The sequence below is a fragment of the Apostichopus japonicus genome, chromosome 4 (assembly GCF_037975245.1).
Source record: "Apostichopus japonicus isolate 1M-3 chromosome 4, ASM3797524v1, whole genome shotgun sequence".
In the NCBI taxonomy this organism is placed as follows: Eukaryota; Metazoa; Echinodermata; class Holothuroidea; order Aspidochirotida; family Stichopodidae; genus Apostichopus; species Apostichopus japonicus.
Genome location: NC_092564.1, coordinates 20,691,499 through 20,712,598, shown reverse-complemented (window position 1 = coordinate 20,712,598; position 21,100 = coordinate 20,691,499). Strand labels below are relative to the sequence as shown.

General features: G+C 36.5%; 1 protein-coding gene across 2 annotated transcripts; it reads right to left on the bottom strand.

Annotated features, from left to right (window-relative positions):
* Window positions 1–1,265: 1,265 nt before the first annotated feature.
* Window positions 1,266–16,587, bottom strand: LOC139966783 (sperm microtubule associated protein 1-like). 2 transcript variants are annotated; one of them, XM_071970140.1, is made up of 6 exons: window positions 16,269–16,587; window positions 13,651–13,921; window positions 8,858–9,034; window positions 8,089–8,238; window positions 4,622–4,730; window positions 1,266–3,687 (listed from the first exon to the last, which is right to left on the bottom strand). In XM_071970140.1, the coding sequence occupies exons 1-6, from the start codon at window positions 16,307–16,309 to the stop codon at window positions 3,527–3,529; spliced, it is 909 nt and encodes a 302-aa protein (XP_071826241.1). In that variant the 5' UTR covers window positions 16,310–16,587; the 3' UTR covers window positions 1,266–3,526. The 2 variants fall into 2 exon arrangements, with proteins under 2 accessions (XP_071826241.1, XP_071826242.1); XM_071970141.1 differs by lacking the exons at window positions 8,089–8,238; window positions 8,858–9,034; window positions 13,651–13,921; window positions 16,269–16,587 and adding an exon at window positions 5,573–6,359.
* Window positions 16,588–21,100: the final 4,513 nt, after the last annotated feature.

The window sequence follows — 21,100 nt, the reverse complement described above, 5'->3', positions numbered from 1 at the left end:
GAATGTTTTGATTTTTGTTTTTTCCCTCTTCGTCATGTTATATATCACACATGTTGCCTGATGGTGAATATGTACATAATACAAATTTGGTGATCGTAAATGTTAGAGGGGGGGGGGGGGGAGGGGAGGTTCATTTTGTGTTGTCCACCTGATACCTTTATTATATCATACCAAATGGTACAACAAGTGAGACTGATTCTGACAGCATTGATAAACGCTTAATTTATTTGTAAAACAGTAACGATAGAAAGACAATGTTAATGAACAAGGACATCTGAAACAGTAAGCTATGATCTGAAGACTCCAGGATTACAACTAGACTCACTAGCTTATTGGCCGAATTTCATAGTAGTTTATATGTTTAAGTTATCAGACACTACAGGGAGCAACCTAAATACAAGTACAATAGTACAAGTAAAGCAGGGTTTCAATTTACCAAGAAGCATCATATTTGAAAAGTGTTTTTTTTATGTAAGGTCTTGTCATGTGATGTTTGTAATGTAAAATGATCTTTAAGGAAATTAAAGCATGGAGGTATGGTTAAAGGGTGAGGGGTGGGGTGAGGGAGGGGATTGCACATCTGTTATGTTGAAAATATCCTAACACAAGTAGGACCTGTATACTAACTCATTAACATTAAAAGAAAGAAATTAACTTGTCATTGTCTTTCCCCGCAGTAAAGTTTGGGAATGTCACCGCATTAATGAGGCTTTGTTGATATAATTTTGATTTCATATTAAGTGTTAATATACCGTGTGTATATGAAAATATCGCAATGGTCCTAACTGTCCTTTTAAACTTATTATATACAGATGTTAGTAATCCTCGGTATTAAAAAACAGTATTTCAGTGATTTGGTGTAATGGTGTGCTTGCGTTGGTGGTATCTGATTTTTCATAGTAAACATTGCCAATTCAATTAATAAATAAAACAAAAGAGAATATATATATATATTTGTCTTCTGATTTATTCTGACTTGCTATGCTATGGAAGTAACATAATGTATTCTCACAGCTAAAAATTGAAATTTGAAATAGTGTCAAGAAACTTTGAATGGAAGAATATATGTATACATGATATTAATTATTAATTAGAACACTTAAAATATTTACAACTTAACCGTATTTCTCACTCCCCCCACCCCCACTCTCCATCCAGATATGTAAGAAGATCCTGAACGGTCAGCTAATGATAATAGTTTTCCCTTCTTTATGCATTTAATCCTCCAAGAGAGGCTTCCTTTAAAAGACAAAAGTTAATATTCGAAATAGGAATGATCTGGAAAGCTGAATATAAATTCCAGGGGTGTTTTTAACGACCATATACTTCCGCTAAAAGTTTGACCACGATGAGACTAGCTAATTGTCTTTATAAAGTTTTAAAGGGAGATAGAATTGTTCAGAACCACATATCTACTTCCAAAAGCCTTTGTAGGTATATAATAAAAGTAAGAGGGGCTCGGCCTTGCGATTTAAGCTGGATATTCATCAGAGGCAGGATCCTGCTATGGGATGAAAACGCCAGGTCCTCCAACTTTTATGTAAATTTAAAAGGGCAGCGGGAAAGTCCTACACCTCCTTCACATTCAGAGGCAAAGACAAAAATTTAATATCAGCAATCTACTTTTACCTCGAATCTATACTGTCTTTATATTATAAAATGCAACGCTCTTATGCAACTTGAAATCAGTCTTTTGGGGCATAACTAATAAGGAAGACAATTTAATATTTTGTCTACATAATTAACCGTTTCTGGATTTATGGCTGACGTCATCAACAATTAGTGGTTTATTTGGTTTATCTTAAATATATCATATCTCGCCTAGAAGGCTGGTACAGCTGAGAAAATCCCGTATAAGCTACCTTACATGACACAAACATGTATCCATATTAAAATATTTAAGATATAGAGGAGGGATAGAGTCAAATCTTTGAAGGAAAATATTGCAAATAATCCTTAAAATTTCCCTTCCAATTAATCACAAATCCTACTCCTCAAGGAAATCATCGGTAAGACATGGGATCATGCTGAGAGTGATCAATAGATGACATTAATAAATTATACACTGAACATGTGATCTCTGTGTTGCTTCATTTTCTCTCCTTGAATAAAGTAGTCAAAGAGAAAAAGAACACTTGACCTGAAAAATTATATTCTCGAAACGTTTGGTTTGATTGCTAATGTCAGTATATACTTACTAATTTATTATAACAAAAACTTTACTGTTGCAACATCTGATGCTTATGCACGAGGCAAAACTTCTGCATAATTCTTAGTACTGCTGGCCTTGTATGGTTACTTGCATAAAGTGGATATTTATGCAACTGTGAGTCAGATTCAAATATCATTTTGGATCTTTCAGTAAAGGCGATATGATAACACTGATATATGCAATCATAATGGCATGGTGGTATGTGTTAAATGAAGAGATATATTACGGCACTCAAGAAGCTAGATACCTGACATTTGGTTCACCTGAATGAAACTACCAGCAGTCATATAGCTGACTCTGATGGTGTTAAACCGAACTTTCATTTACACAATTACACTACCTCTGAACCCCCCCCCCCCACACCACAACTCATACCAAACCAATAGTATATTACAAGTCTACTGTTAAACGAACCACTGATAATAAAATACTTTACGAGATGTTTCTTATCACATACCTGCTTCCCCATTTGTCTTGTGATAATTCATCTTTATTAATGTGACTACGGAAATATCTCGAGATAATTGAGAAAATGGCTACAATGCTGTAACCCTACAACACACTTTAAGTATTCTTTGATGTTCAAACTGTAGTTGTAGTTACCATTAATTAATTAAGTTAGATAAATTGTTTCAATGCAGTTTGCTCACAATCAAGTAGAGTTTTGGTTAAAATTTGCTTACAATACTGATAGCAATATCCAGGCTATTCAGTGCTTTTAAACTTTCACAGTGGCCAAAACTAAAGATGTGTAAAAAGAAAAATTCAATTCCTGGTATAACATATCATGCCTTTAAGACCTACAAAACGTTTTTTGGATCTGTTTGCCATCTCATAATTAAGATATAATCAATCTCTCTTTGTTTCCTATAACTAATCCTCAAATATAATTTGGGCTCATTTTTTTTACATTAAGAGGACACATGTATTGCCCCTGATATTTTAGACAGCTAAACTTGTTCAAACTTTTAAAAAAAATTCTCCCCTACATGATTTAAGGTGAGGGCAATTATAGACAAATACAGGTATCTGGGTAACACAAATCACCTTGAAGTTGCCTGTTAAGGAGATGTTAAAATCTAAACAACAAAACACTTTTGTTTCTCTTGCACTGACATTTTGAGGGCAATGCAGATGATGACATTTTTAGATGTTATTAAGTTATTTTTTCAACATTCCCTACTCTCCTGTTGCATTTGGTTAATGTTGCCTCTTACCTGAGAGAAATATGGAAGTTTAGACGATCATACACTAACAAGTATACGTTCAATATTACTGGTCACATGCTAACTGCCAGTTTAAAAGAAATTATGCCTAATGTAAGGGTGACCGTGGGTCAACTCCGAAGGGAGATGGCATGTTGCGGAGCCATGGTGTGTTTCTGCGATAGCCAAACTGACCGTGGTAACCAAAATTAGGTTTAGCATCTGACATAAACTGCCCGTGTCCATCGACTTGATCTTGCGAATGACCGGCTGCAAAATAAAATGTAGATATACAAAAAGTGTAGGAAGAAAAGGCAAAACCTTAAAAGGTGGATCCTAATATTTTGACATTTCCATTGTACACAAGGATTCTACAACCTGGACAGCGGAAGTAGTTATTATAATATTACCGATGGGGTCAAACAGTGGATGTACACAATGAACACACAAAACGGCTTAGCTTCAAGTTCAACTATGAGATCTGATGTTTACTGAGTATCGTTGGGATGATGAGATGGAAAGAGAGCAAGTGTAGACGAGGTTCTTAGTTATCTTACTTTTATTATACATGGAAAACTACTGCTTGGAGAATACATATATTAGCAGAGGGTGGTAAATGGTCCTAGGGAGCTAGGGTAACGTTGAGCTATTAAGGTAGATCTCACAACAGCTCTATGTGAAGCTATGTTGGATGTACAACTAATTAAACTTGGACCAACCCCAGATCGGATCATTGATCAGCTTGATTAATCCATGCATTCTCATAGATAATTTGTTATTTTAGGAAAGAGACATTCAACATTCAAAATTCAGTACTTAAAGAGGGCTTCGCTAAATTAAAGTCTGCCTATTGGAAGAAACATTCAGTAGACTGGATTTTAATTTTGTTTTGCTGAGAGCTGGAGAAAAAGGAGAATGGAAATGGACTGCCGTCATATTTTTGCAGTTTGTTTTTATTAAAAGTTCGCAAATAATCAAGAGTATAGGGAATCAACAGGTTACACTACACCATTGTTACATTGTGACTCCTGTCTGTGGCAAAATTAGCAATTGCACTTTTCGTGTTTGGTACCTGCTACGTACCTCCTTCACTTTGGAAAGTCTACCAACACCATTATCAACTACCAAGTCACGTTATTAAACCAAGATTGGAGACAAACATAGATCAGCTAGTTTACATCATGAATTTCATCAAACCACAAACCTTTAGCTGCTCGGGGAGCTTCATTCCTTGCATGTAGGTATCTGTAACCAGAACCAGACTCAATGAATCTATCAATCACTGGACCATCAATGGAAGTCCCACCTTTATCCTGAAAGATATAAAACATAGCAAAGTTGCACTACAGTTTCTGATATGTTATATAAAGTACATGTCAAGGTACCGTACGTGAAATTCTTCATTCTCCCCGAAAAGCTGTCTAAGCAAACCTTCATTTTTGGGGGGGGGAGGGGGTGGGGGGAGGGATTGATAATATTCGTCATTGCAGATGTACAACACCTATCATAAACAAAGAGGTAAATGTGATGTGATGCACTAATTGCCATTGAATAGTTGAAGGATGACAGAAGTACAAAATGAATATTTCATAATGTTTCATAAACTTGCATCACTTCTATGAAATGAAGTCCAAATTCATCAATGTACCAGTAAGGTTAACATGACATGTTCAGCTATGTTTGTATCGATCAGCAATTCCATGCATGTTTGCAACATTCCCATGATATGAATGCATAACATGTAAATTTATTTATAAGTTAACAGTACAAAGATAAGGAAATACTGGCCCAAATTAAATTATTCACAGAGAAGAGGAAATGGGTCAATTTAGATTTATCAAATAGACCAAACTTCGGTCTTTATCGAACAGGCCATTTCTACGTGAACTGGGTAGCACTTATCTATTCCACCAATTTTAATGCTAGCTTTTTCAATCCAGTGAATTAATTAACCCACAGGTGGCCTACAATTGATTTCCTGCTTAGGCTAGTTTAAGAATAAGAGGCAACCTCTACACTACAGTAACCTGTATGAATTTGGAATTTTAATTAATTCACTAAATTACTGAAGGAGACATGTTGAACATTGGCTAAGCCATTAACAGGCTAGCGATGGAATAAGAGAAGCAAACAAAATTTTAATTTCAGCTCATACTTGCTCTGTTTTTCTGAGAGTAACATCAACACCCTCTCGCTGAAAATAAACTTTCACATGCTTGTCTTTTTGTGAATTATACGCTGGTATTGCAGGGCCAAGTTTTGGTTGTGAATGTGAAAAGTCTTTACAAATTGTATCCACAGCTATGCAGTCTAAAAGGAAATGTTTTTCTTTATCTGCTAATTCTTCGGGAGTCGGTGATGGTGGACCTCTGTGTGGTTTCTGCTTCTTTTTCTTTCCTGTTTGTGATACTCGCGATGAAGGTCTGCTCACTTCGTCTTTTGCTTCTTTCTCTACTTCCTCGCTGCCAGTGTTTTCAACTTCGCCGTCTACATTTCCCTCCTGGTTGATACTTTCCACTTCTGCATTTTCAGCCATTTTTAGTTTCTCGACAATACGTCTACGGTGCTTTCTCCAACATGAAACCTAACTTAGGCTAGGCTCGCAACCAACAAGGCCTAACGTGTGTTTATTTCCGTAGCTCAGAAAAACTTCGTAGGCCGACAATATACAAACACTGTATTTGTTGCAACAGGTGGTTTTCCGGCAAAGCTGCTCGTTGCCTAGTAACGCCAATATTGATCTACTTCCGGGTTGTTAGACGTTCTCACAGAGCCGTTCACAAAATCAATCAAATGTAACACTTTCGAGGAACGCCAACAAATATGGCATTACAACTTAACTCAAATAAATCACCGATGTGGCCAAAAAATTGACGATCTTATACAATATGATTCTTAGAGCATAATTTGAGTTTCGTTAACTGGCTTCCGACGTGGACAGAATGTTCACTTGTTTGTCGGCGGTATAGCCCTGACCAGAGAAGGAACTCGCAGAACGATCGATTAAATTGATGATCCTTTGCCCTGGCAAGTCTTAGCAACGCATTATTCATTGTTACCTTGAACTTAAACAGAATATCGATTGGTATATAATCAATATCTTGCACTTGTTGTACTGTGTGCGATAGATTTGAAGGCTACTACAATAAAACAACAATTGAGTTTTTCTCCAATTGCAAACTTTCCTCAACTCATTGCCATAAAAAAAGAAGACTAAATTGATGTCTGGATTATCAACTAAACTTAACAAATTGTAAATAACGTGTAATTTAAAACCCCAGTCCTGAGACAAAATATCATAAAACTCTAGCCATGTAATTTATTCAGTGCATGAGGCCTATAATTTTTAAAGAGAAGGAGCAGTTTCAACATAACGTGTACTCGGATTTAAGGACACATAGTCGGCATTTGGTCGACATTTGGCACGCGCGAAGCCCTTCTCATCAGCCGCCCCCCCCCCCCTTGAGCATATTTAAAAAAAAATTGTTTTAATGTTTTTATGATATCGCTAGTAATTTCAAAACAGAAAATGCTAAGATGCAACTTACAAGGCATGGGAAGTGCCATTTCCAGCGATCTGGGAGGCATTGTAAGCCATAATTTTCTTATCCCGCCATATGTCAATAACCAATAACTCTTTTATGCGTGCAAGATTACATGCCCATATAATGACATTGTGCCAAGGGTGTATCACTCAATGAAATTATAACAATATTACACGCCTTGATGGAACTTTTCTCAGATTAGAATTCCCTAAATGAAACTTTATAGTAGGATTGAGTACCCAGATGAAATTTTCACATTGCAAGATTTTATACTTTGTTGACAAACTTTACCAATATTTTATCGAATGTACCTCGATGAAACTTTACCAAGTTTACATACCCGCAATCAAACTTTACCCAAGATTTCACACCTCAATGAAACTTTGAGAAGACTGTATAATTCAACTTGCATGGTTACCGTTTGTTTACTAGTACAGAAAGTTTGTAGAGCTTTGGGGATCCAAGTATAATCCCAATGCCTCCACCCATTATACCCCCTCCCCCTCACCCACACACACCAAGTTATCAACCCAAATGTTACAGGATTTCCTCCTTCAAAACCCTTCGTTCGTAAATTCAAGTTGTTGTTGATGTCGACTTCGTTGTTATTGTTGTTTCGTAGTTGTTGTTGTTGTTGTTGAGAAAGTTATTATTGTTTTTAATTAACCCCATCGATTTGATCCCTTACTTTCCCAAAGCAATTATTGAAGTGAATTCCTATTGGATCGATCTGCAAGCAACTGTTTGAATCAATTTTGATGAATTTTATGCTTTTTGAAACTAAAACCTCATAAGATCGATGTATAGGTCTGTATAGTGCAGCTCAATGTCAAGGAATGAGGTTAACAGTCGAAATCTTCTACTCTGATTTTACTTGTAGTAAAACTATTTATGGAAAAATGTCTAGGCGACGAAATGTTGATTTTTGAATGGAATGCATTCTTGACTCACGAATTAGCGGGCATTTGATGCACTAATCTAGGAGTTTGTTTGATTTTCACAATTTCGCCGATTTTTTTTTGTCTTCTTCTTTTTTTATAAGAAATGTTCTTTGGGTTGCTAAAATTGTTGACCAAACGCACAATGGTACTTCACGTTGACAATCAATAACAAATCTCAAACTTACCTTACAAACCATAGGATGTATACCCCTAGGTCTTGGAAATGTCACGGTCTGGGTTAACAACTTCTTAACTGCTGATTTTCGGAAATACTTTTCGCTGTGTTTATCGTAGAGTGCGTCGTATGGTTCAATGAGTGGCTTTCGTTTGGTGACCTGATGAAATATAATAAAAAATATTTGTATACGGTTATAGGGTTAAGTTGAAACATATTTTTCATCCTTATCCCCACACCCGAAGAAATCTTGGTACAAACAAACCACATTTTATATCTTCGAATTTCTTTCTGCCCTTTTCAACAGTCGATGAAAAATTGGAAAATGTTTATATACATCTCGATCTATAACGACATCATAGTATGGCAAGCCAAAATGGATAAAATGGCTGTCTTCTACGTGTGCTCGAAACAAGCAATCAGTGCAGCGTTTTCACTCATGTAACACGTTTGTCATTGCCTAACAGAATTCGAAAGCCTTGGTGTGTAATGCAAGAGTAGAAGTTGCGTGCACCGTGTCCACGCATTGTGTAAACGTAGGCTATGTATACTAGAAGACTAATTTTTATCTATTTGTAAATTCGCGCCCAAACTAAGGGCCAACAACTTCGAATCATCCAGTGTGATATCCAATTCAATATAAGGTTGTTGTATTTATCATATTTAGGAAAATGCTGCTGCGGATTGCTTGTTTCGAGCAAGATGTTAGGCAACCGTTATTGGCCATGTTGGCTCGCCATAGAGGTCGGACTTTCCAATGTGTCTGGCTATGCACATACCTGGTTGGTTATGAAAACACTGTTATTAATAAAGCTCCCTCTTCTTTCTGCCAACTCTTCTCGCGTTTTCTCTGGAGGGAGTCGTTTTCTGCCAGACAGTGTCAAAGTTTGGAGTTTAGGACGATGGAATGGATAGGGTTTTATCGGAGTAGATGTGCAGTGTCTTGGTTTCATATCCTGAGAGGAGGAGAAGAAAAATGGTAATGATTATTTGGAATACAATCTCAATTGTTACCATACAGGTTGTTCATAACGGGGTGTACCGTTGCAAAGAGGATGCTAACCATATACAATTCTAGGGGGACTTCAGCCCTCTCCAAGAAAAGTACTCAAGGGGACTCACCCCCCCCCTCCAAAAGGGCAGATAACATAATTATTACAAGAATCAAAACCTAGCACACAATATCCATATAACTATAACAAATGTATGAACAGTCTGCACAGTATACATAACTATAACACATGTATGTACAGTCTGCACAGTATCTATAACTATAACACATGTATGTACAGTCTGCACAGTATACATTACTATAACACATGTATGTACAGTCTGCACAGTATACCGCATAACTATAACACATATATGTTCAGTCTGCGCAGTATACATAACTATAACATATATATGTGCAGTCTGCACAGCGTACGTAACTATAACACATGTATGTTCAGTCTGCGCAGTATACATAACTATAACATATATATGTGCAGTCTGCACAGCGTACGTAACTATAACACATGTATATTCAGTCTGCGCAGTATACATAACTATAACACATGTATGTACAGTCGTAATCCTCCCAATATAAAATTCTTCAACAATGTCTCAAAAGTTGCAAACTGTAGCACCATCTTGAAGCCGAACACCCTTTATATAACCAAAGTTTTCTTTCAAAGGATGAAGTATCCCCCTAGATCCTTTCTGGGGGGGGAGGCACATAACATCCACCCCGACAAAATATGGCGTTTGTGCATCTGGTTGTAGGCGGTTGGCTGAAAATTGTGATGCTTTAACTGTCTTCAGTTTTCAGCAGTTTGCAACCAACATACTATAAATTTTGAACATAAGGAACTCGCAATATGATCAATAGTCTACCTTAAAAGTATTGCCAATTTGATATTTAATTTACTTCACTTTTGTGACATCAATTAACTTTCTAGTATCATTAATATGTGTTTCCATAACCTGAATCACTTACAAGGTTTCTTGCAAAAATTTATTCAGGACAAAACCAAAGCCAATAACCGAAATCTCGATACGATGTAAGACCTAAAATTATATTCCTTTTAACAAATACCCCCTCTCCCCCTCCACCTCTTACCCAGCTCCCCAAGTGCACGCCACGAATTCGGAAAGTACAAATTCGCGGAAGAGAGAGAGACCAAAAATAACATACAGGCTTATACACACATTATTAGTAAGATGTGGTTAGTCACCGGCTATCCCCTCCCCCTTCCTCTCTACCACAATCTCCAATCCACCTTGCATTATGAACAATGCAAGGTAAAGTTTACTGTAATATGTATATATAGGCTGTTAGTCATTTGGAAGTAGACCTAAGAGCATTAATTGTTGTCATTACACAGAACGTTTAAACAGTAATATATCTTATAAAACTTAAATTTCGCAATTAATGATCCTTCGGTATCACGTGACACCGACATAAAATAATTAATATTCATGCACAAATACACACCGACTTGGACTTAAATATTGAGTGTTCTAATCCATAAATGCGCCATCTACCTCGTGACATTCGTAAAAAAAAAAAGAACAAACAGCCATCTTTCCAGAAAAGAAAAAAATGGTTTGACACTTTGGTGAGAAAGTCTAGAAATCTGTAACAACGGCCCGATGACAAATAGACACGTTGTAAGGACAAGGAGATGATATTTTGTGTCTACGTGTTTTATTGACCAATGGATTACTTGTACAATGGAAACGACTCAATTTGGTTTGCAGATGCATTAGTTAAGTAAACTTATTATCTACTTCAAGTGCTACAGAAACAGTCAACAATTCTTAAACAAAGAAAGCTATCTTGAAAGTTGTTGCTGATACCTTCCATTGCTTCCTCTTTACCTTGAAATATATTACATGCATAGAAAAGTATGAAAACCATTATAATAACTTAAATTAATGAAGATTGAAAATTAATATCACTAGTCAATATTTTTAGATTAAACTGGTCAATCTATAATTCTACATGTCATCACCAGACATGCTCTAACGCGTCTGGTGCTATTGATTATACATAACTTTTAATCGAAATTAAACCAACCTGACCTGTTTTTGTGTGTATACCCAACATTGTTATAGCATATATGTTGTACCTGTGCTCCAACTGGTCACCCCCCCCCCCACCATCATGACGTAAATTTACTCTCACTCTGGGGTATTTTGGAGATCTATATAGTGTAGCCAATAATGCAAGACTAAGGTTGGTACTCATCATATACCCACGTACATAGATCATTGTATTAGTACGGTACCTGATGGTACAATTGCACTTATTCATTGTACTCTTAGCCATGTGGTTGTACTAGTAATTTGGGTCCATTGGAAATAATGATAGTACAGATATATTATGTACCATAATATCACTTTAGCCTTATATACTCGTACTCATACAAAGGTGTATTCTATGTGTACTCCTACTCATTCTGTACACGAACTCGTGCTGTTGTACCCGTATTCATGCTGTTGTACTCGTATTCATGCTTTTGTACTCGTACTCATACTGTTGTTTTCGTACTCATGATATTGTAGTCGTATATGTTGTACTCGTACTCATGCTGTTGTACTCGTACCCGTGCTGTTGTACTTGTATATACTGTTGTACTCATACTCATACTGTTGTATTCGTACTCATGCTGTTCCACCCGCACCCGTGCTATTGTACTCTTACTACAAGTCTGCCTGGGATATGTCTGTGGGTTTCAATCCCTCCCTAGTATCTGATGTGACGTTAGAAATATTCAGAATTTCAATCGAACCTTTAAATGTAACAATTGGAATGAAAGAGAAAATTTAATTTAATTTTCATTTAAAATTCGAACCCACCACTCTCAAATGTTGTCCTATATATAGTAAAACATAAACCTCGGCAGTGTCTTCCACTGCTCTGAATTCTCTTCTTCTTATTTTCTTTTTTAAAAGAATGCTTCTTGCCTCGGTGTTTTTTCCTTCTTAATTTAAATCCAGGAGAAATATAAATATATATATACTTTTAATGGGGAAAAAGTTATCTGTCGAATGATATGAACCATTCACTCGATTCATATCCAAAACAAGAGAAATATGGAAACCAACTGAATATATTAAGTGTACCATTAATATTTTAACCGCATTTTAATATTCAAGTGTGAAACGTATAAAAATGTCAGTTAAAAATCTCTCAAATTAGATGAATTATACCACGTCAGACTCTTAAAAAAAGATTAAAAACATATAGTCTTATGAAAAAAAGTCATAAATAATATAGAACGGCTATATCACTTGAAATATTTATACTCGTTAATTTGCGTATCAATGATGTCTTATTATTGTACAAATAATTCCATCAGCCAATTTTTTTTATGAGGAAACGTAAAAAAGGTTTTGTAAATGACACTTTTCTTCTTCCTCTTAATGATCAGCCATCAACCGATAAAATAATCATAACAGAAGGGGGGGGGATGAGAGAACTTGAATCCAATAAATCTCAGAAATAAGGAAACTTGATAAATTCCACTCGGTTTTCTTTTCAACTTACACACATATATATACATACATATATATACAACTGATACAACGTCCGTAAATTATCCTTAAAATGCCGTGTTTATATAATTTATCAATATTTGAAAATGTTGTTTGTCGTTTTCTTGATAAGTAAATTGATCGTTACGTCTGAGTTATCTTCTGTTTGGGTTTTGGCTCGTGGTTCGTTATCAGTTACTGATGGTTGCGTACGGTATAGAAGGGCTTGATTTAGCGAATCTTCCCAGACAGGACTTTAAGATAACTTTAAACGGTGTATAACAAGCATAAATAACCATAAAGACATTCTGAACGAGAGGGGAAAAAGGTACCTTTCTTTGGCCTCTAGAGCACGGAAAGTTATTACTGTCTGTAATAAACAAATTTTATTCGCTATTAATTCATTTCTGTATCTGTGTTATATTTGTGCATGCATTCACGGTTACGTGTAAAGACATACATACAAAATCGAACGTGTTTTGTTTTTACTTGCATATGCTTTTAAGGTTTAAAGCAAAGTTACCGTACCTTATTCCTTCCATGTGACAATCTATCGCACTCACACCCCCCCCCCCCGTCCCACTCTCTCGTCGCCCCAACAAGTACCACCATCACTTTAGTGAATTTAAGGGCCGCAAAAAGAAATAAGCAAGTTTGAGGTTTCCCACCGATTCAACTTTAAATAAAATTCTAGAATACTGTATATGTCTAGTAGTCGAGAGTTTCCTCCCTATTACACCCGTCCGATGGACCCTAGTGACCCTTTATCCCCTGCTCCTCCCGAATCAGCCACAGAGAACTAATGAACCATTATTATGTGAATAAACTTTTTAAACGTTGTAGATCTTTCGTTATACTGTTTTATGGTTTTCCCTTTTCTCATACAGAAGAAAATATTAAAGTTCGATGTTTAAATCATTCTCACCGCATGGGTTACGGTTAACTGCCTCCCCCCGCCCGCTCCTCCCCATCCCTCCTCCCCATCCCTCCAATTCCCTTCATCAAAATACCGCCACCTCTGTGTGTCATCGAAAGGAAAATATCAACTTACGTTTATTATCGTTTTCCGTAAAAGTAGATTAACAGCCGGTGATTTAAAATAATGAGCTGCGTACGGGTCGAACCTAGCGTCGTATTTCGGTATGATGTCAGCCGACCATTTATATCGGAGTTTATCGGTGATGATACAGTCGAGGATAAAACCATCTTCCATTTCCCTCAATCTGTCTGGTGACGGGGCTGGTCTAACAGTGTCGTACACCCTGTCGATTCTCGCCAAAGGATTTCCGAAGAGGATGTGTGGGTGGGTCATTTTCGTGGAACTGTCGTGATAAATTGACGAAGAAATTGTTAATAAAAAGTGATACCTTGATTTAATCCAACATGATGTTGAAAACAGCAGGAAACGGCATATCATGCAGCAGGGGGTCGAGAGCTATAGGTTGGGGAAGATTATGTGAATTCACCCGTAGTCATTTTTATTATTAAGTATATTATGATATCAGAATCCATTATTATTTATATGTTTCACATGGCCTTGAGCTGCCCACCCTCACCCACCCGACCCTCCCCTTCCCAGTCGTAAGGACTGATCGAGGGAGACAAGAATGAACCACTTTGACTTAACTTCTCGTACAGAACACGCTACGATATGATGATGGTAACCCTGTTTGATCCCAGGAGGGGATCCTTCAGAGAGAAGAGAAGTTTGAAAGAGGAGAGTAAACATCTCACATTTTGAAACTACTATAAGTGCATTTATTAGGGGGGGGGGGGGTAACAGTAGGTTAGGAGATTACTTTTGAGAAGTAGAGTAATCGGAGTAGTAAGAGCAATGTTCATCTTGTCGATAAATGGGATAAATATGAAGAAAATAGTCAGAACAAATTACAAGAGTGTGGGATGAGAGAGGCAGACACATTGTTTGCCGGAAGAATGATTCAATATCGGAATGACACGGGCATGACTTAAAGTAGCCCACCTCAACAAGGGCCCACGTACATGTCAAATGTCTGTTTATGCGTTGATTTGTTAAAAATACAAGCACGCGCGGGCCTAATGTTAAAGTACGAATTGCCATTCTCTTTTGTTCTTTCCAATGTTGCTTACAATTCCCTTCCCTTCCTTTCCCGTTTAGTCTATTGTTTATACCATTCTATTAACCGTCTCTATCTGTCTTCGCCACCCCTATCCCCACCCCCTATCCCCACCCCTATCCCCACCCCTATCCCCACCACCTGTCCCCACCCTATCCCCACCCCTATCCCCACCCCTTCATCGTCTTTCTCAAGATATTCCAGTGAACATATTCACAAGAGGCCATTGGATTCCCAGGTCATGTGACAGGGGAGGAAGACAAGCACATCTCATGTAGGATGGCGGATATATAAAGCAGAAAAATAGGTGGAACCTAGAGAATGATGCAAAGTAGATTAGCAAATTATTCAGAATGGAAGCAACAACAACAATAATAGACAACAAAACAGCCAGAGGAAGTGGAAGCTGACTTCATTGGTGGTGGCGGTATGGGGTGCGGTGGATTCCCCAATCACATATACCTGTTGACTTGTCCAATGTATCAATGTCATACACCAAAGTCACTACGTTATACAAACTAACAACAAACGATGGGTTACCATTCACCACCCGACTGATTCAATCAAAGTCATAACAATAACACTTTTGTCATAAAGATCATTTCATTAAGTGGTTTAGCAAAACACCAGTCTATTTCTATTGTATCGGTTCGTTAATCCACTGATTTACTTACTTTACAATTAAATCCCGTCGGCACATGTGTTTCTGATCTCATCTTTAAACTGTTACCTTAATCTGATATGATTAAGTCACAAACTCCTCAGATCTTCCCGTCCATGAGGTGCTATCATGCCCCTTTCATTCATTCACTCTGGTCGCTTGTGGTTTATTTTCTAATTAGACAGTTCTATTATGCTTATATAAACCAAAGCAAACCCTGTTAATGAACCCAACAGTCATTGAAAGCAGGAATCGACAAACGAAATAGAACATAAACAATAAAACAATTGTAAAAGGCTGCTGCTAGATGTCAAACTGGATTCGAACAACTTGCTTCATCCTGGATTCTCTTTAAATATCTACAAAACCAAACATGTTCTTTGTCATCTAAATTTTGCTTACGTTCAAACGCACAGTATTACAGCCAAAAGCAAAATGTTCATATATTAACAGTTTGGTAGCGTAACTGAACAGAGAAGGAGGTTAGATACATGTATAGCGACTGTATTGCAGTGAAATTGTTTTTTTTTATATAACCTAACCTTAGTCCTAACAAGATCAGTTGGTATATACAAGGAGCCCAACGAGTCACACCTTTTCATGAGCGTTTCTAACAATTTCTTGACTCGAGTAATTCTATAGTCACACTTTACATTATCATCTCCAAGGTGCCGAACGACTTCGGTACAAACTTAGTTGGAGTTGTCTCTAATTTAAGAGGATTTGAATCGGTAATACAAGTCAAACGTTTCTAAGATATCAATCCGAAATGTTAACTTTCACTCCTAAATTTAACGCACATGACAACAACAATTTACAACAGTCCTCAAAACAAAAATCGACAAACAATTTGAATTGAAACAGAAAACAAATTTATAAAACAAATTAACATTCAATTTCTTTTTTTATTACCTTGGATACCCTTCCGTGGTTAGCACGTCCGATGCCAGCATGTTATCCTTTGTCGAGTGCGCGATTATTTGTAGAAAAGTTGAAGAAAATCAAGCGTGGAGTTAGCGTTCGTTGAAGAAACCTAACACCTCTCCTCTAAACACATGAGTATCTTTCAAAGTTAATGTTACCTCTTCTCCTTTCTTCAATTGATAACAATAAGATAATGTTCTTGAATATCTCTTTCTTCTTCTCTTTCTCTTTATCACCCTCCCTTTCTTTCTTTCAATCTCTTTTGATAAGTCAATCGCTTATTTCTTTTCTCAATCTCAATGTTAACTGAACAAAGCCCGTTTTTTATATAAATATATCGATCAGGTTTCGCTTGGATTACTTTCTTTTGCATCCCGGGGCTGGCTGTTTTTCTACTATGGATTTGTTAATTGAGACACGGTGTATATACATCAATGTATGTGTATATATTGTCTGTAGCGTTACTAAGGAGCCGTGTTCAGATTCTTGGTTCCAGCGTTCATGTTTGCTTAAAGTACAATCATTCTTCGATCGGCACTACGGACACGCAATGTTTTCTGTCTCTCCTTTGTATGAGGGGGGGGGGGGTAGGATCGGGAAGGGGGTTGCAGAGGGAATCATTTGTATCATGAAATAGCCTGAAAATATAATAATATTATTTTTCACTTTCTTATTGTCCCTTTATGAATTGTTAGGAGGTTTTTCTTGTTGGAGAACAAGAATGTCTCTAAAAGAGCGGGGGGTCGGGGGGGGGGTGTTATCAATCGTTGAGTTAAATTCCAAAAGTATATTATTTCACCATTAGGGTACTTGGTGTTTTATTTTGGTTTATAAGAGCCAGGTCGCCCCTGGGAGATTACATCACCGGGCTCCAGAGATTGGCGATTTAAAAAAAAAATACATTGAATTTGTTAATCACTGATTTAAACCAAAGAGTAATTTTTTAACTCTTAACTGAAATACATTTAAAAAGGAAATGTTTTCATCATCATACATTCTACACGGGAGGCTTGAATTAAGAACATTTTCAGAATCAAGCAGGGCTATATCTAACAGAATATAAAAAATGAATACGGGACTCACTTGTTGTGTTTAATAGTACGAATTAGGAACAAAATTCAATGAGCTCAAAGTTTATTCCTTTTTTATTGTTTTTTTGAGAAAATGTATATGTTGAATATATGGTGTTACATAAATTGAATATGTTGATATGATTTTGGTACTGAAATGCAGTACTTAATAATCTGTTCATCAATTGTTTACCACAAGGACCACTTCAAGTTGAAAAAGAAATCGCATGAATTCAAGACAAACATAATGTGAGATAATTTTTTTTTTAATCTTAAAATCGATTTAAATATTAAGTCTAATTTTCGTCAAATAACTGCGATTTTTTTCAATTCTTTCAGGCTTTAATAAGCCGTCACCAACCCAGGTTTCTGTACATTAAACATAACTATATATATCCTCAGTATGCATATCTTTCGTACATCAAAAACCATGTTATGTTAACATAATTACTCATGGATTCAAGGCAAACATAACATTGGCTTCAAAACGTGGAAAAAGCCCCAATTTAAAAAAAAATAACATCAATCAAATAATGTATGGCTTTAAAAAGAGGGAAAATCACCAACTGTGTCGCTCTCCCCCCCCCCCCCACCCTTTGAAGACTGCAGTTTTCATAGGGTACATTATTATTTATCCCATTCTTCCCATGGTCCCCCTTATTGACTCTGCGCCCCGGGGCTGAATCCCTGCAGCTGACACACTATAGTTCCTGTAAGGGCCGTATTATGATCATGTCTATTTCTGCAAGACAACTTACATATAATCATTTATCTTGATTTCATGTGTGTGTTAAGAAAGGCTACTTATGTGCATGCCTACAGGTAGTAACAACTCATGTAGCAAAGTGATGGTTAATTCAAGTGTCACCCAGTAGTTGGGACAACCTTTTTTATATACTGTTTTGTCAAGTCCCGCTTTCAGAGCACTCATCTTGGCAGTATGAGCAGTATGAATATCATGTTTGTATCAGATAAAGGTAAGGAACTGTTTGTACTGCCAATACAAGTGCTTTGAAGCATGATATTGGAGGACAGTTTAGAGAGGTATTAGCATTATGAACTTGTCCCAACTGGCTGTAAATTGTAATGAAAATGATGAATTAACATGAGTCGGTTTAAAATTAAGTAAAATATAATTCCGCTAGGGAGATATACTTAAAAGTCTAAAAGCTGTGATGTCACAGCGCTTCTATAGGATCTGACACATGTTATATTAAGTTGCTTATCTTTTCTTATTTTGAAACCAAATGTCATTATTATGTTATGTTAAGAAGTTAAGTATTTTAGATTCAGCGATTAGGTATAAATAAACATTGTAATACATAAAGGAAAACGTAAAAACTTGCACCACATGTCGATCGATCAAGTCATATTTAGACTAAATCACATTCACCCTTCCCCTATTAAGTCTATGATATCCCAAATTTAGTTAACATTTTCTTAGCTATTGAAATGAAATGAATGAACACGCAAATCAACTTTTACTTAAGTTCATTTGAAAGGAAATTTGAGTATAGTCAAGAACTCAAGATATATACATTAAAGTGTTACGGCATTTTAACTTAATTCGAACAATTTTGTCAATATTAACGCAAAAATCTGCCATTTGAGTACATATATATATATTAAATATATATAAATTTCTATCCCACTTTCTCCCATTATCTTCACAAACTTGTTCACTGTTGCGAAACTTAACCGAGAGAATAAATAAACTGCACTTTTGATTCACACAAGGTCTTTGAGAACAGTTTATGACATTAATGTATGCAGAGTCTGATATTTATTGATTGTCTCACCTTCAACAAATAACTACCAGCTAATCCTATTGTATTCTGTGTTTTGTTTGTTGCAGTGTAATCTTGATATTGATTATGAAATGATCTCATGTGGAGAAGGAATTAAATAATGGAAGGCGCGATGGCTAATGATTGCCAAGTTAGTAATATCTCACCCCCCCCCCCAAAAAAAAACCCACCCAGAATCGGATTGGCCCACCGGTTTATCGGCTCGGAACCGGTGCGACTCTGTTACCAAATGGGCCGATTTCTTCTTGGTTTCGAAAGGTGTCAGACGGACGTGCTAAATTCTCCGCTTGTTTCGTGGCCCCAACTTCGCCGCCGGTGGTATAACTGCACTTGTTGCAATTTGTGGCCTATCCCGCCACATTGTTTTTCTATGTACAATCAGGCATAAGTAACTTTCCGGTTTTTTTTTTTTTCATTTGCAACTAATGTTAATGTACTACTTTTGCTGTATGTGTGAAAAGTGGAGGAGAAAGTGAGCTTTTATTCTTTATTCAAAGAGGAACCATATTCAGGGTTACCGCTGCCTTCATATGTAGAAAAGAACCAGCACTGTTATAAATATATATCAAAGCAAAATATTCAAATTAGTTTGTCTACAACGAGAAAGTGTTTTCAATTTATTAAATAAACAGATGAACGATACTACCTAACAAAATGGAACGCGGCACTTTTAATAAACCGAACGATTTTATTTTAAACTTAACCCAATATATATATATATATATATATATATATATATATATATATATATATATATATATATATATATATATATATATATATATATATATATATATATATATATATATATATATATATAGTCTAACGAAGTTATAATTTGATTTATGTTTAACTCGACCAAGTCTTTGATAGACATGTTTACGTTACGCATCTCGATACCGTCACATGCCATGCGTGAAAGTATACATGTCAAGTCTCCAAACAGTTATCATATTAGTTTGTCAAAACGATTTCTCGATTTAACAGGATTATGCTAAGCTCTGCGTACCAATTAACTTCGTATACCCTCTTGTCATTCATAACCAAATTAGCATGTATATGTTTTGTTGATCACTTAAGCGACATCGATATTAATCGACGTAGAGGGATTCTGATTGGCTAATACAACCTATCATAAACGGCCAAATAAGTGGTTTTACCGAGACTCATTTTGAGAGTTAATGAGACATGTCTGAGTTGCCTTCGTTCATCTGTACAATACGTTAGTGTAAATCAATAGCATGCACCCAGTCAACTTCATTGTAACCCCCCTTATATGATAACTCCCTAGGGTACACTTCTCGGCGGCAACCAGAAAGGTAAGGGCCAAAAAGACTTTAGAGATAACCCAATTTGTGTCTTTAGAGATGATGATTGGTAAGCCCATTCCTCAGATTCACCGACTTCTATTGTATTCTTGAGGTGTTGCTCCTGTGTTCGGAAGCAAACTCTATTCTTTCTATTGTAACGTTTGCATTCATAGCAATTACAACTTTGTATAGTTAGTGTGACGCGAGTAGTCAGGCCTAAGTCTATTGTGACCCAATGACTCCGCTCATTGAAACGCCCAACCGGAGCCCGTAAGTCACTGCTAGGATAGGTAATGATAGTCTCGTCAGTTTTGTTGTGATAGCATTTGGACCAGTTCATTCCCATATTCATGACTGTAGCGCGTAATATCATACTAATTGTTAAAGTTATTTCATAATTTCAACCAGAAAGCTTTGAAAATACTCTTTGCAGTACATAACGTGTTTTTAAGCAACTGAGAAATCTTCACGAACGTTTTCCAGAAGTGTGTCGGCAACTCGAGTCTCTATTAACTGACCTATCAGAGAGTGGACGAATCTTAAATGAATATTTATGAGTGGCATTATCACGATCACGGTCGCATCATAAGGCGCGCCGAATTCTATGCAAACTTTTTTCTTCAAAGGAAAAT